We start from the raw sequence: 16,282 nt of genomic DNA, 5'->3' as shown, positions 1-16,282 counted from the left end.
CTTAAAGATTTGATGTACTTATAGAACATTTTCCGCTTACCATACACATAAGGATTGTGGATAGTCTTATACATATACTGATTGAAAGCACATCTAGTTTCCCTTTGCATAGTTCTCTTAATATCTTTAAACCTATTCCAGTCAGAAATTGAATTTGAGGATCTTGCTTTGTTGTAGTACCTCTGCTTACGCCTCCTTAGCTGTTTGATGTTGCGACTAATCCAGCATTGTTTGTGGTTTATACGGACGGTATTAGATGGGATGTAATTGTCCATAATATCCAGTAAGTTATAATGTAAAACATTCCAGAGAAGCTCAACGGGGGTATCTTCAGTAAATACAGATGTGTAGTAGTTTTTAAGTGCCAGTAACTTAGTTTTTATGTCATTATGATTCAAGGAATTCCACAGGAATATTTTACGAGCTGTATTTTCTTGGTAGGATGCCTTCATTTGAAATGTTGTGAGAATGATGTCATGGTCACTAATTCCAGGAACTGGACCAGATCGATGTATTAGGGTTGGCCTGTTTGTAAAAAGTATGTCCAATAGGTTTGATCCTCGAGTTGGGAGCTCAACCATTTGAGTAAACCCACAATCAGAAACTAAGTCCAATGTTATATTATTGATCTCCAGAGGATATCTATATCCACTAACGGAGCTGGTGCTCCAACATATATCAGGTAAGTTTAGGTCACCTGCACAAACAATCACTGCCCTTGGATAGGCTAACACAATGCTATAGATAGCATTACAAAGTGAGTGGTAATTAGATACATCTCTATTAGGGGGTCTGTATACACTTATAAGTATCATTATGTCACTAGAGTTTGAAGATGCTTTCACTTTTACTGCACATATTTCACAGTGGATGTCACAGTCAATAAGTTCCGATTGGTACTGCCTTTTTATACCAATTAGAGTACCTCCATAGCCATCACTTCGATCTTTCCTATAGATTCTATAATTTTCAGGGAGAACTTCACTGTCAAAAACTGATTGGGATAGCCATGTTTCGCAACCAGTAATGAAATCAGGTTGGTACAAGTCAATAGATTCCCACAAAGCTTGCTTTTTACTAACTACGGATTGTATGTTTACTGAAATCAATGTTAATTTTTTAGAAGGTAGATTAGATGTAGGTGTACTATTAACAGGGTCAGGAACAGTTGTTAGAGGGAGGTGGGGTAGCTAAAGTAATGAGTGGCGTTTGATCCATGGCTTGAATTTGAGTTGGTGATGCAGATGTATGGGCAGTAGTAACGGGACCAGGGTTATTATTAACTGGCTTGCTTAACACTACTATTTTGTTATTTCTTATTACCAAGTTAGTTTCTCCACTTAACTTCCTTCTTTTTAATTCATCTCTGAGCATTCTAAATGTATCTCTCTCTTGTCTTGTTCTATCAGGTGAGATAAAATGTTTAACCTTCGATTAAACTTGTATGATGACTTCGGAGCATTTAACATCGCAAGTACTGTCGGGCTGCATCTTGCTCACGTGAAACTAATCAGTATTGTCGGCTCGATTATAGGCGTGGCAGTCATGTATAGGTCTCGATATCGTGTTTCGTCCGGATTATTGGTCGTCTCGGGTCATTCAAAGTCACGCTTTGTCATACAGTGACAACCCGGATTCAGTTTGACCATGAACGGTGAGTGGTGCTATGACCTTATAACTTTCATTGTGAGTTGGTTTACCGTTAAAAATTGTCAACAGGGGAACACGAAAACTCTGCTGAGAAGGATATTACTACGCAACCAACAATGGAAGATGTACTCAATCGTGTGGCGTCACTGGTTGCTCCACATTGGTATCAAATTCGAGATCATATTAGTTTGGCACTAGATTTGGATAGCGACTCCATGGGAAGTGTAGTGAAAATGAATAACAAGTTAGCCTCCACCGACTGTTGTAAAGAAATGCTCAGTAAATGGTTGAAAACTTCTGGTACTACAATCTTTAACCAGTTGATCAAATCTCTGAACTCTATCAAACTTGACAAGATAGCCGAAGAGATCAAACTGTTGAAGAATTCATTGGCCGGTATTGCTGAGCAGTATACAACATCAGGTATGTCCACTGTAGATATAAACACTGTTTTACTACTGCTTATGACTTGTGACATGGTCATAGTTACCATATGGAGCAGGGACATGACCTCATAAATCATGCATGGAAACTGTTGCATGCAAACTGTTGCATGCATGTTTCGTGGTGGGGTACGTTAGGGCTAAAACGGACACACCCATATGTGAGGGTATGACACTTCTATAAATCATGTACGCCCTTCAACTACCCAATCACTAATCAACATAGCTCAAGCAATTCGCCTACGCAAGTAATTCATGCTGCATCTTGAAAACGTACATACAAGCTCATAGTGATACAATACTACTTAATCATGAACTAATGTCCTTCAGAACCCAGTAGTAACCTTGCAAATCATACTGGCAATCACGCGTAATGTTTTCAAATCACAAATCAAGTTTCAAATCAGAAATGATTTCAAATCACATATAGATTTGCGAAGGTGTCGCACCCCTCGCCCATATGCTCTTATTTTATAGATAATCGGATTATTTCTAGACTTTTATAATTACTATGTACATGTGTAAAGCGTTTCTTGTTAGAACTAGGTCAGTTAAACCATTCTTAAAACTGAATTCTATGTGATAATGAAGATGTTTGCCATACATCAATGGAGATACCTGAAGATAACAGTCCATATTGAACATGTCGGACAAGAGTACGTATAGTAGCAGACAAGAAAAGCTTCTGTTGCATTTGCGTTGGATTCATTTGTGTTTGCATTGCACTTTCTAAGCAGACTTAAGTCTACAAAGGGCAGCTGATACTTGTCAGGCTATCCAAAGGGCTGCCATATAGGTAAACTAGGTATAAGTCCAAGCCCAAGTTTGCACGTCACTACTCAGCATTGAAACTGGTTCACTACTGGAGAGCTGAATAGCAATCTGAGCCAGATTACTTAAAACTGGGTGTGCGCTAAGAGCTACTGTATAGTAAAAAATTTTGGCAGTTAAAAAGTTTGGCGAAAACCCACTATTACAAAATTGACGAAAAAAACTTTATCAAATGGGGCTTCAACTGAGCTACCATGTACTGTACTACTTGAATGAAACATTGCAACACGAGAGTGCGAGTGGTTAAACAACTCACCAATTAAGGGGTGTGGAAGCCATTTCAATCATGAGTCTATCCCTCTGGATGAAGACTTATGATGGAAATGGCTGCCACACCCCTTATTTAACAATTGTTTTAATCACTTGTGCGTAGCGACATTGCATTCGAGTGATAGCTACCATACAAGTGTATGCATTATTCGCTGGTTCTAGTAATGCCGAGAACAACGTTTGGATTTTTGTGAACTCTTCAGTATGGAATAATGAACCTTGCGACAATCGAAGAGAACGCTTGGAAATACCCACAATACCTGTCATGATACTTCGATACCCATCCTTTCAACATAGCTAATGTGCTCATGTGATTGCTTAAAATAATTGGTGAATAAAATTTTGGTGATTGTAAGCTATTTGTCAAATTTGCCTTTTTTTTACTGTATGGTACAGTACTTTTGGATGCTCGCTAGAATGGTACAAGGATAGCTATATGAAAACTAAGCAGGTTAGGTTTATGATTAATGATATCAGTTGGTGGGCATGGTTCCACGTAAAATTGTGCATAGCAAGATACGTTTCTTGCAAGTGGGTGTGGCTTTGTGCATGCCAAATACACTGTACTTACAAACAGTATGATACATTCCCGATATTAAAGTGGGCATGGCTCACGATAAACTAACCTACCACAAGTCTAGACCATGTTTCATACAATAACAATCAACTAGTGGGCTCATCACCTATGGGCTGCAATACTAACAATAAATGGGCATGGCTGCACATAGGGCTACAGACAGTCATTCCAATAAGTATGCGTGGCTCACGAAAGAAACTGGGTCACATTAGGACTTGACTATGACTCATTTATACACTTCCTTATCGTCCAACTAATTAATATGCTTTCCAATCTGGTCAGCCCAGATTGCTATCCAAGTCAGTGTGTCATCCAGGTTAGTAGCAATGACTCAGCTTCAATACTTGATTTGTGGAAGTGTGTGTAAGTGTGTGCAATGTGAAAGGGGCTTTCCTTAGTGTTAATACTGTACATTTAAATGATTATTTCTACATATTATGAATTAAGAGTTTTTTATTACCGTTTTCTTGATGTCAGTAGATTAGCCAGTCGGCTATAATCTTCTCTATGCTCGTACTGGCAAGGTAAGCTGTGGACATCTAAGTAGGTAAAAAGAAATGGATACACATGAGTTATATAAATTATAGTAGCCACCAGATACTATACAAGCTAGTGCGGCAGTTTCTCTTTGTAAACACAATGCACTTATAATTAGGTATGCCAATTAATACTCCATCTTTCCTGAAAATTTCAGCTATGTAGCTGGCAAGGTTGGTGCCTTATTGCCATTTTTAAATATAAAATACCATTTCTTTACTAAAGGTCATTGTGCCCAAGTGGTTAGTTATGCAAACTTAGTCCACAATTATATTTGTGATGATTGTAGTAACTTACAGTGTAAGTCTTTCCAAACAGATAACTATCAGCTAAATAAAGTCTTGCAGTTTTTGGTCAAAATCCTATGTGAAATTATTTTTGACTGTTCTGGATGCAAGTATGTACACTATACAGTTGCCATAACCTGATGTAATTCCATTGCCTTTCATTAAGACTTTGTCCACACAATTATGTGTCTGTTGGGAGGCTCTAAAGTGTACTCAAATGAAGTTAATGCGATTGCCCATCCTACCAGATGCTTGCACAGGTACAGGCTTGTCTACTCATGGGAGGAACTGGAGTGGCTTGTGCATGGTCTGTGCCTAACAACCATATGTAAGTAAGAACGGAAACAAGTTACACCAAACACACATGTCAAACCTTCTTTCATGATCTGGGAGTATGCAGTCACTGACAATGTTCTGAAAATCCAATTGGTTTCTCAGTTCTGTTCTGGCAGGCAATAAGAAAGGACTACCCAGATTCCATAGGCAGAGGCATCACAGGCTACCACTATGTCTAATTTGGGGTCAAAATGTGCTAGTACTTAAGAAGACAGCAACAGTTTCTTTGACAGCTGGAGTACTTCCCCCTCCTGAGAAGAATACCAATGTACATTTTTTTCTGTACCAGCTGATAAAGTGGAGCCAAATGTGATGACATATTTGGAAAGAACTTTGAGTAATAGGACAGCAGCCCGAGGCAAGATTTTGGTTTAGTAACATTCCTGGGTTCTGGAGCATCTTTTATAGCTTTGAGCTCTGGATGCAGTCCCTCAGCATCAATACGATTGCCCAGGTATGTAACAGATGAAACTAAAATCTCACACTTTTGTCCTTAAGTTAAAGGCTAGCCTCCTGAAGCTTTGGAACACTGTATCCAGCCTTTGTAGTGATAGGCTTTGACAGAACGTGCACACGCACACACCATTATTGTAACACTTAGGTTATTTTTAGATTGTGCACGTGATGTACTGATAGACACATTTTCCAATTATAACACTACATGGTGGCAGTGTGCTCCGCAACTCATGGCACAAATCCATCTCCAGCCTCCCGATCCCTTTGATTTCAAGACGCCCGATGACTGGCTGTGATGGAGGATATTTGAACAATTTTGTTCCGCTTCTGGCCTGCAGGAGGCCTCTGCAGCGAAGCAGATGAACACCCTTCTATACTGTCTAGGAGAGGAGGCGGAGTCCGTCTTAACCTCTACGGACATTAGTGTAGATGAACGGAAGGACTATGCAGCAGTTCTGGCAAAGTTTGATGGGTTCTTCCAGGTTAGGAGAAACGTTATCTTCGAAAGAGCATGATTCAATTGCCGATGTCAACTGCCTGGCGAGTCAGCAGAGCAGTATATCATGGAACTATACAACCTAGCTGAACATTGCAACTATGGAACTCTCACATTCGAAATGATCCGTGATAGACTCGTTGTGGGCATACAAGATGCTTCATTGTCACAGCGACTCCAGCTAGATCCCGAGCTGACTCTAGAGAAGGTGAAGAAAATCGTCCGTCAGCGTGAGGCGGTACAGGAGCAGCAGCAGGTGCTCAAGGGAGCAACATCGGGTGATCTAGATGAACTGCAACGAGGCTACCATAGAACACCAAGCTATGACACAAGACGACCACAGCAGCAGAACCCAAGGCATTTTAAACAGAGACAATCTGAGGGCAACCTTGTTTTCAGTGTGGAAAGGGACCGGACAACACCCAAGGGAGAAATGTCCCACCAGAGATGCAGTCTGCCATCGCTGTCAGAAAAAAGGCCATTATGGAGCCTGTTGTCTTACAAAAATAGATGAGGTAGTTTCAGACCATTGTTGCACCTACGGCAATAGGAATATGGACACAATCTCGACCATACAAGGCCTTAGCCTAGAATCTGCCTTTTTGGACGCCATTGAGGACACACGGGCCACTACCTGGACAACTACAGTGAAACTAAACATGGTGGATGTACTATTTAAGCTGGATACCGGGGCAGAAGTCTCTGCCATTACAGTTGAAACCTACCAAAAGCTAAACGTCAAGCTGGCAAAGCCATTGAAGACCCTCTATGGACCATCACAGGCCACTCTGACAGTGGACGGACAATTCGAGGGGAAACTTGAGCACCAGGGTAAGCAAACCATTCAATTAGTGTATGTGATACAAAACCTGAAGAGAAACCTGCTAGGCTTACCTGCTATCGAGGCTTTAAACCTTGTAGTTAAAGTGGACTCTATGAGTAAAAACACCCAGTGTGTAGTAGTAGAGAAATTTCAGTCCCTTTTCCAGGACTAGGGAGCTTTGGTGATGAGTACACAATTACACTGAAAGAGGGAGCCATCCCCTATGCTATATTCACACCACATCACATCCCTATGCCACTGCATACCAAGGTGAAAGATGAGCTTAATAGAATGGAGTCATTGAACGTTATCTGTAAAGTAGAAGAACCATCACCTTGGTGCGCAGGGATGGTGGTTGTACCCAAGAAAACAGGTGCTATCCAAATCTGCATAGACCTCAAGCCGCTTAATGAAAATGTACAACGTAAGGTGCACCCTCTACCTTCTGTAGATGACACACTGGCTCAGTTGGCTGGCACCAAAATCTTCAGCACACTCAATGCCAATAGTGGCTTTTGGCAGGTCCCCTTAGAGCAGCCATCAAGGTTATTGACAAACTTTCTAACCCCATACGGATGGTACTGCTTTAACAAGTTGCCGTTTGTGATCTGCAGTGCCCCAGAACATATTTCCAGCGTCAAGTGGACAAAACCTTAGTAGGGTTAGAAGGCGTGCTTTGTCACATGGACGACATAATTGTTTTTGGCGCCAACAAAGAGGAACATGATACTCAATTAGAGCATGTCCTTCAGCGACTTCAATCTGCGGGTGTTACACTTAACACGGACAAATGTAGGTTTGCTAAAATAGAACTCAGGTTCCTGGACCACCTAATCACACAGCAAGGGATCCAGCCAGACCCCAAGAAAACGGCCACTATTGCTAAGATGTCTGCCCCTACAAATGTCACAGAATTGAAACGATTCATGGGGATGGTTAACCACTCTGGAAAATTTTCTTGCTGTCTTGCAAGTCTTAGTCAACCACTTGGTGAGTTACGTAGCAAGAACAATGCGTGGACCTGGGATGCCGCACAAGTAGCTGCTTTTAACCGAATTAAAGAGGAGTTAACAGAGCCAACAGTCCTTGCCCTCTACAACGTAAACGCAGACTTAAAAGTCTCTGCTGACGCCTCCTCTTATGGTTTAGGTTCAGCGCAGTAATCAGGTGTGGCTCCCAGTAGTCTATGCATCCTGTGCCATGACTGACACAGAACGTCGCTATGCACAAGTTGAAAAAGAAGCCCTCGCCATCACCTGGGCTTGTGAAAACTCTCCTCCTACGTTCTGGGCAAGAAGTTCCAGATTGAAACAGACCACAAGCCACTGTTACCTCTGTTAGGAAACATAAGCCTGCATAGCCTTCCACCAAGAATAGTTAGATTTCGATGGAGACTGGCACATTTCGAATACAACATCTCACATACACCAGGCAAGCAGTTGATCACGGCAGATGCATTGTCTTGTTCTCCACAGAGATCCACAGCCTCAGCAGTGGTCTGCTCCCTACAGGAAGAAGCAGAATGTCTTTTAGAGAGCTGTGTTGCTATGCTACCAGTCAGCACTCACAGGCTTAATGAATTTTGCGAAGCCCAAGCCAGTGACCCAGTTTGCTCTAACCTGATTGACTACTGCAAGAATGGTTGGCCATCCAAATGGAATGTCCCACTTAAACTCAAACCGTACTGGCAGTCATCCTACATTGCATAAGAACCTAACTACTGTACGGGCCTAGAATAGTGATTCCCAAGTTGTTGCAAAGAGAGATTCTTTCAAAGATCCATGAAGGCCACCAGGGCATACAGAAGTGCCGCCTTAGAACAAATATATCGGTATGGTGGCCTGGTATTACCACACATTAAGGACATGGTAGAAAACTGTCCAACTTACGTGAGAGTCTCAACACCAAGGAGAGAACCTCTTTTACCAACAGATCTCCTGGAAAAAGATTGGGACAGACCTATTTTTCCTGAACGGAGCCAACTATCTGGTTGCAGTCGACTACTTTTCCGGGTACATTGAGGTTATCAAACTTAAAACTATGACATCACAAACCATTATTGAGGGACTCAAATCCATGTTTTCATGACATGGCATCCCAGAAATGGTTATCAGTGACAATGGGCCTCAGTACTCTTCTCACAAGTTTGCTGAGTTTGCCTCATCATACAAGTTTCATCACATCACCAGCAGCCCGCATTACCCGCAAAGCAACGGACAAGCTGAACGTGCTGTTCAAATTGTAAAAAAGCTGCTTAAAAGCTCGTACAACCCATATTTGGCTCTGCTGACTTACCGCACTACCCCCTACCCTGGTGCAACTTGTCCCCAGCACAACTACTGATGGGACATTCCCTGCGCACCACTTTACCACAGATGGAGGACCAATACAAACCACACTGGCAATACCTTGAATCATTTGAAGAGCTAAATGCCAAATTTAAACTCAAACAGAAGACGGCTTATGATAGACGCCATCAAGCTCACTCTCTTTCTCCTATCTCTGAAGAGGAGGAGGTGTGGGTAACATCTGGCCGGTCAACAATATCTGGCCAAGTCAGGTCTCAAGCTGACACCCCCCGCTCCTATATTGTAAACACACCTCAGAGGCCAATCAGGCATAATTGCTGCCATCTTCGTGTGGTCCCAAACAGTAGCAATACTAATGCTGTACAGCAAGATGGCACCAATCCTGTGGACACAGTAAACCCCACTATGGAGGACACACAACAAGATAGTGGCAACCCCTCACGAATTGTTACCCGATCAATGACTGGAACAGCTATACGTCCACCTGATCGACTACGATTCTGAACCTTAAAGGAGGGGAGATGTAGTGATAGACTTTGACAGAACTTGCACATGCACACACCATGATTGTAACACTTAGGTTATTTTTAGATTGTGCACATGATGTACTGATTGACATGTTTTCCAATTATAACACTACAACCTTCTGAAGTGTTCCTCTGAAATAGTTCCTGAAATTAAAATGTCATCTAAATACACCACCACTCCAGGGATTCCCTGCAGGATACTTTCCATTACTCTTGGAAAATGTCTGGAGCAGAGTAAACACCATATGATAAGCGATTATCATACAGTACAGTAGGGACAGGGAAGGTGTGCAGTGCACGAAATAATTTTTGGGACCCCACTTGACTTACTGTCGGGGCATAATATAAATTGGAAGGACATTCTCAAAGATATCCGGACATGAAGATTTGATTGTAACCATACATATCTTTTAACAAAGTTACTGTACAGTGCAAGTATGTAAAATATATACAATAATAAATTGCAGCCTTATTATAGACTATTATAAATAAAGGGCAAACAAGTTACTGTATGAAGTCTGTATTACTATTACAGTCACAATAATTAGCATATTATATTACACCGTCAATCACAAAGAAATTAAATGGTAACAGTTATCACATAATTACAGATAGCTAGGTAACTAAGGCATTTTAGGCACTGGCACTGTATCTTATATACATCACACTCATGATACTATAATTACACAGTCATCATCACCAGATTCATTGTCATCATCATCAACGCTAGGCAGCTCATCATCAACACTAGGCAGCTCATCATTAGACTCTTCACCAATGCCAACTTGTACCCATTCTTTCCATTCATCCAAGGAAAAAGAATGACTGTCATCTTTATCTTTTGGTTGATCCTCTGACGTATGACCTGTGGTACTGGTAGTTCTACTGCTGGCAGTCAACCGTCTAGATTTTTCCTTGTACCATAATTCTATAGCACTCGAGGCATCCCACTTCTCCAATGGTGAACCTTCAACATTAATCTTTACCAGTTGGTCAAGCCTATTCTCAGACAAGCTGGTGCGGTGATCAGTCTTGATAAGTTTAAGCTGAGAAAATACTCTTTCCAGGTGACTATTGGAAAGTGGGAGACAAAACAGAAGCTCTACTGGCCCTAATACATTGGACCAATGTTTGGAGTCTACACGATTAAACAATTCCACCAAACATTGTTGTAATCTTGCACTAGATTCAGATACCATTTGCTGTACTCCACCATATATCATCCCATTCTTCCTGTATAGTAGAGGTATGTATGCCACCTTTCTCCAAAGGAATGGCAAACCACTGGCTGATTGCTTCTAATGAAGCATGCCCAAAAGAAGGAACAGCAGTCCGCTCCCACCCTCGAGTAGCAAGGAGTGTCATGGCATGTATAAGCAGCACAAGCTCTTCCTCTTGTGCTTTCTGTCGATACACAAGGCATTTATCAACAGCAGTGAGCCAAACCTTATAATCTTTTCTCAAAGAAGATAGAGCCTCAGAATCAAAGTGTAAACCAGTACCTTGATAACAGTAGACTGTCTTAGTACCCGTGTCAGTCGTTATTTCATTTTGTTGAATTCATGTCAAAATCTTTTTCACAGTTGGAATGTCCTCAAAATGCTTTGCTTTTAGTTCCTCCGATTTTTTTGTTTTGATCATTGCTTCAATTGCCCTTACAATACATAACTCATCTTCTTGTGCACTTTGATAAGTATTCCAAGAGGCTTTAATACATCATGGAAAAAGGTGCAACCTAGTAAAACCTTCAACTTCCTCCGTTTCAAGACATAGCCTTTCAATTTCTGTCTATCAAATGATTGGACCGTAGCATCCTGTGAGAGTGCAGTCAAGTGACCAAGGTAAGCTCCATCCATACCTATCGACCAATCTTGCCAGAGCAGACACCTTGTGTGCAATGAATCTCGTTCCACTTGCCCTAAGTGGTCGGGTACCTCCCTTCTTTAGCATTTCTGTCTCTGTTAGACATTGTTTGAGATCATCTACAATATCCTTCAGTTCGTGACACTTCTTCGGCAACTTTTCATGTACATAGTATAATACCCTGTAAAAGCAACTCATCAATTTCCTTTAAAAAGGTATCTTTTAACACATCTTTAACAGAAAGCTCCAGCCTATGAGCAAGACACCATGAAACAATAAGCCAAAGGTTGTGTTTTGTGAGATAACTTTTAAGACCACTCCCACTTCCTGTATTGGCATTAGTCCCATCATACCCCAGCCTAATCATCTTACACTGCCATTCTAATGGTGTCATGCCCATGTAGGCCAGAGTTTTCTTCACACAAATATAAAGACTTTCCCCAGTTCCGCGTGAGAGATGACAAACAGCAAAGAAATTATCCCTCACATGCACCATACCATCTTCTGAACCAGAGTAGGGATCAAAATAAAGCATAAAAAAGCTCTTCATCTATATTAGCACAATTAGTGCTGCTATCTATCATCAAAGAAAAAAACTTGGCCTTGGCCATTCTGTGTTTTAAGTTTTTTTTTTAGGTCTGTGGCAATAGAGTCTACGAATGAAGCACAGCCATAGTCATTTCGATAGCTTGCCCCAACCTCCACTCCATAGCACTCCTCGATGTCACTCAAAGGCTTCATCTTCTTAAAAGCAAGGTTTTCCTTCATTATCATTATATGCAATCTCGAATTTACGCTTCGGTTTCTATCTAGTTGCTTCATCCATCGACGGCTGTAGAATAGCTTTTGCTATTGGTGCGTACTCACAGACATTCGTGGAGTGATGCTTCTTGTATAACATCATAGCACGCTTGTGCATTTCTGTATAGGCGTGTTCCTTAAATTTGGGTGTTCTGGTATTCTTCGATCCATTAACAAAGGCTGGGTTATAATTACGTAGCAAAGTTAGCCGCTCATTAAACTGTATACAAACCCCACACTTGAGAGCAGACACGTGCTCGCGGTCACTAGGTACCATGTCAAACTTTAGCCATATCGTTGTATCTAGCTCTTTATCATTTTTTCTACTATCCATTTTTCAACTGTTCTTCATGCTAGCACTTGTTTCTTGCTTGAATCAGATTGTCCTGGTCCGTGCAGTCTAATTATTGCCTGGACAGGTGCTAATAATTTCCAGATATTGTCCAGTGACCGACCGTTATTTCACGCACTGGTGTGGGTGTGGCTCGTGATATAATATAACCCAAATACCTGCCTCAATTTTTCCTCACAACAGCATGACAGTATTGGTTGGGTAAAATGAAGCCTGAAAGTGTCTTCAGATTGACCCAAAATGTTTCTGTAAAGTTGCTACAGAATTTAAAAAAGTTATTCAACAGAATTTTCTAATGCCTGCCTGCCTGCCTGCCTGTCTGACGCCTTCGGTCAAGCGTAGTGGAAAACTGGCTATAGCTACAGCCCTAATTCTTTCACAGAAACATTTATAATTCAATGAAGAAGAAATCTTTGGTATATTGATAAACATACAATGCTTGTGCTATCGTCTTACCTTTATCCTTCTTTACCATGGCCATCAGTCAAGGTTCTACCGCTGATAATGCTAATAGACTACAGTAGGGCTTCCATCTACAGGTTTATATTGCATCAAACTATTCAAATGCACGTGGTTAGTTTAGCATTGCATTTCAACACACGTGGCTCAGTGGTTTTCGAAGTTGGTAGTTGATATCGATCAGCGAGAGTAACTTGCGGCAAATTATCCACTTGTATTGAAGTCAATAAATATAGTTCAGTAACAGCATTAAAGCCAAGTTGGGTCATCCAGGTCTCACTTTACAGATTATCTGGGTCTGACCCGGATTGGATCACATGCTAAATTAATTAGCATAATGATGTGGATGTGTATTAACACATCATAGCATAGCCCTGCTTCTTTTGTGAGACACGCCCGCTGGTGTGTAAATTACTGCCTGTAGCCATATGGTAGCAGTGCCCATTTATCAGTCTGTAGATATGCATGAATCTACATCCATTATTATCTGCAGTCTTATGTAGAGCCACGCCCACTAACCAGTTATTATTGTATGAGTCATAATTTAGTATAATATTATAATACTGTGATTAACTCTATATAATATTGTGTAAAAAGCAGGCTATTTAGTGGTCATGAGCTTGCAAAAGAAAAGTTCACAACCACGTATAAGAAAAAATTAGGAATTTTAAATTAGAGTAGGGATAGTGTATAGTGCTGCAATAAAAAGTACTGAAACTAGCTGGATTGGAGTAGTACGTAATGTCCAAATACTGTAAAACAATAACAAGTGAATGCTACAAAATGCACAGTAAGGATATCACTTCTTGTTGTTTTACAGTATTTGGACATTACGTACTACTCCGATCCAGCTTGTTTCAGCACTTTTATTGCAGCACTATATATAATGTCCCTACTCTAATCTAAAATTCCTAATTTTTTCTTATACTTGTATTTATACAAACCTCTGTGAGTGTTTATCACTGCCAATGTCTTCGATTCATTGTCATTCTTGGCTCAAGTCCAATTTTGAAAAAAATTCTCTTACCAGGGTATATTCATCACTTGAGGCTTGGTCACTGCTCTCCTTCTCAGTATAAACAGTGGACCCAGTGACCGGGGATCCAAGGACTCAGGGACACAAGGACCCTACGTTTTGTGGAATTTTTGGGAATTTTGTGTGCTTCACAATGTTTATACATTCTATCCTTGTACTAGATACCTTTACAAGTCACAGTGGCTAGCCTAGATCACTCTTTCTCTGTCCTGTCATCATGACAGTTCCTTCCACAATGTCTAGAAATTAAAAGTGCTCCTCATAGGACACTCATTCTTCGTGCTTTCAGTAACTGTAGAGGGCTTCTAACAAGTCATTTACTTCGTGTGCTACATGGCACAAAGCCTGTTTATTGAGCTGCTAGTGTACCTTGCAGTATTCACTTCACTGAAGCCTTCTTCATGTGCACTAAACTTTATTAACTGGTGACTAGCGTGCTCTTTGTGCTGCATGAATAGCCTACTGCAGGCAATTTTCAGAGGCACTCGTTATTTTTAATTGAACTAAATACAATGTGAACAATTGCAACAGACAGAAAGTTGATTGGCCATGTGAGATTAGCCAGCAAAAGTACAGAATGTATATAAGCATTGCGAAGTATGTAAAATTCCATGAAAAGTTGGTTCTCTGCGGGTCCTTGGATCCCGGGTCCACTGTTTATACCTACCCACTTTTCTGTCACCAATGGACTACCTTTGTTATTGGGTAGTGTGATCTGGACTTCCTGTTGCAACATGCCCATTTGATGTGTCCAATTATACCACATTGGTGGCATTTGGCTCCCTTGAATGGACATTGAGCTGGACTATGGCCACAACGAAAGCACTATCAGTCTGAAACACTAAACCCATTTTGTGAATAGAATCTGGTATGCCAGGTGTGACTTCCACTGACAGCCGATTTCTCAAGTGTTCTTTACTGCTGCCTCCAGGTCCTGAGCCAGTGCGAAAGCCCTCTTGAAAGTGAGTGTACTCTCTGGAAGGAGCTTCCACTGAATAACCTCATTATTTATTCCCACGACTAGCCGATCTCACAGCATGTTCTCCAAAGATTCACCAAAATTACACCATATATCAAGCTATCGAATGCAGTTCTGAAATATACTTAGCTACTTGTTGCCTTCTTCTCATGTGGAAGTGATACCTCTGTAACTTTCTGAAAGAGGTGGACAGTAACGGATGGTCATTGCCTTCATCAAAGCGCCGTATCTTTTCTCACCAGATGTCACTGGAGCTACAAGGCTTCCTGACAGTTTGTAGGCCAATAATAAAGAAAAAATAGCGTGCTTTTCTCTGCGTCTTCCACACCATTGGCTATCAGCTAGGTATTGTCTAAACATTTGACATACTGTTTCCACTCTTCCTGCCCTTCCTCGTACGCTCCCACTTGTCTGAAAGTCACCATCCCCATCTAAACAGCTGTTGACATACATAGCACGCCATGACTATATGTGACCAAATCTACAAGAACCCTACATGTTAGCGCAGTTTTCATTTTACATTTTCTTTATCTAGATAGCCAAAGGAATGGTCAACCAAAGTTTCAGCTCTAGAAGCCTTGAAGTTCAAAAGATACAGCGCTACAACAGAAAAATATGATTTATACAGTAGCAATGTGGAAATAAACTACAGGCACTTAATTAAACAGTCATAACTTACAAATGCAATTCTCTACCAAGATGCAACGTACACCATTGGATTCTCCATGAACAGGCGAATCCATTGCTGGATAAGGTTTGTCTTCCGGCCCTTCTTACAACCAGGGTGAATACGAAAACGTGAGAAAAAATAACGATGGTAAACCACTCATCCAACATGAGGCAGACTATCATAATGCTCATATCTTCCATCTCCTTGGGAGTACTGACACAAAACAAAGGTTTCTGAACTCCTCTTGCTTTGAGAATCACGATGCTACCAAGGTTTTTTTTCCATTATCACCTTCTGTCACTATGAAACAAGTGTTTCTCAAACCCTGGCTATGTTCACAGCTTGACTGTTTTTGCATAGAAGGACCCAGTCATATCTCCATGATTAATGGTAAACACTTATGTATAAAGATTTATCTGAAACCACATAGTGGTGTATTGTGCATCCAATAATGCCAGCAAATCACACAAATGTGTTACGTATTAACAAAAACAAACATAAAAAAAACACATTTTCATGCATACCTAATTATCTGAAATAAATGATATTTTACAGTGAAAATTCCCTCATCAACGTACCA

At 40.9% G+C, this 16,282-nt stretch overlaps 1 protein-coding gene across 1 annotated transcript in view; it reads left to right on the top strand.

The window, feature by feature from the left end:
• Positions 1-1,518: 1,518 nt before the first annotated feature.
• LOC136266322 (NLR family CARD domain-containing protein 3-like) overlaps positions 1,519-16,282 on the top strand; it is a 32,643-nt gene continuing 17,879 nt past the window's right edge. Inside the window, exons 1-2 of the mRNA XM_066061332.1 lie at positions 1,519-1,654; positions 1,720-2,073. Of these exons, the coding sequence (XP_065917404.1) occupies positions 1,648-1,654; positions 1,720-2,073 (361 nt within the window). The 5' untranslated portion in view covers positions 1,519-1,647. The remainder of the gene's footprint in view (positions 1,655-1,719; positions 2,074-16,282) is intronic.

This window comes from Dysidea avara, chromosome 9 (assembly GCF_963678975.1).
Source record: "Dysidea avara chromosome 9, odDysAvar1.4, whole genome shotgun sequence".
In the NCBI taxonomy this organism is placed as follows: domain Eukaryota; kingdom Metazoa; phylum Porifera; class Demospongiae; order Dictyoceratida; family Dysideidae; genus Dysidea; species Dysidea avara.
This window is presented reverse-complemented; position numbering and strand designations above follow the sequence as displayed.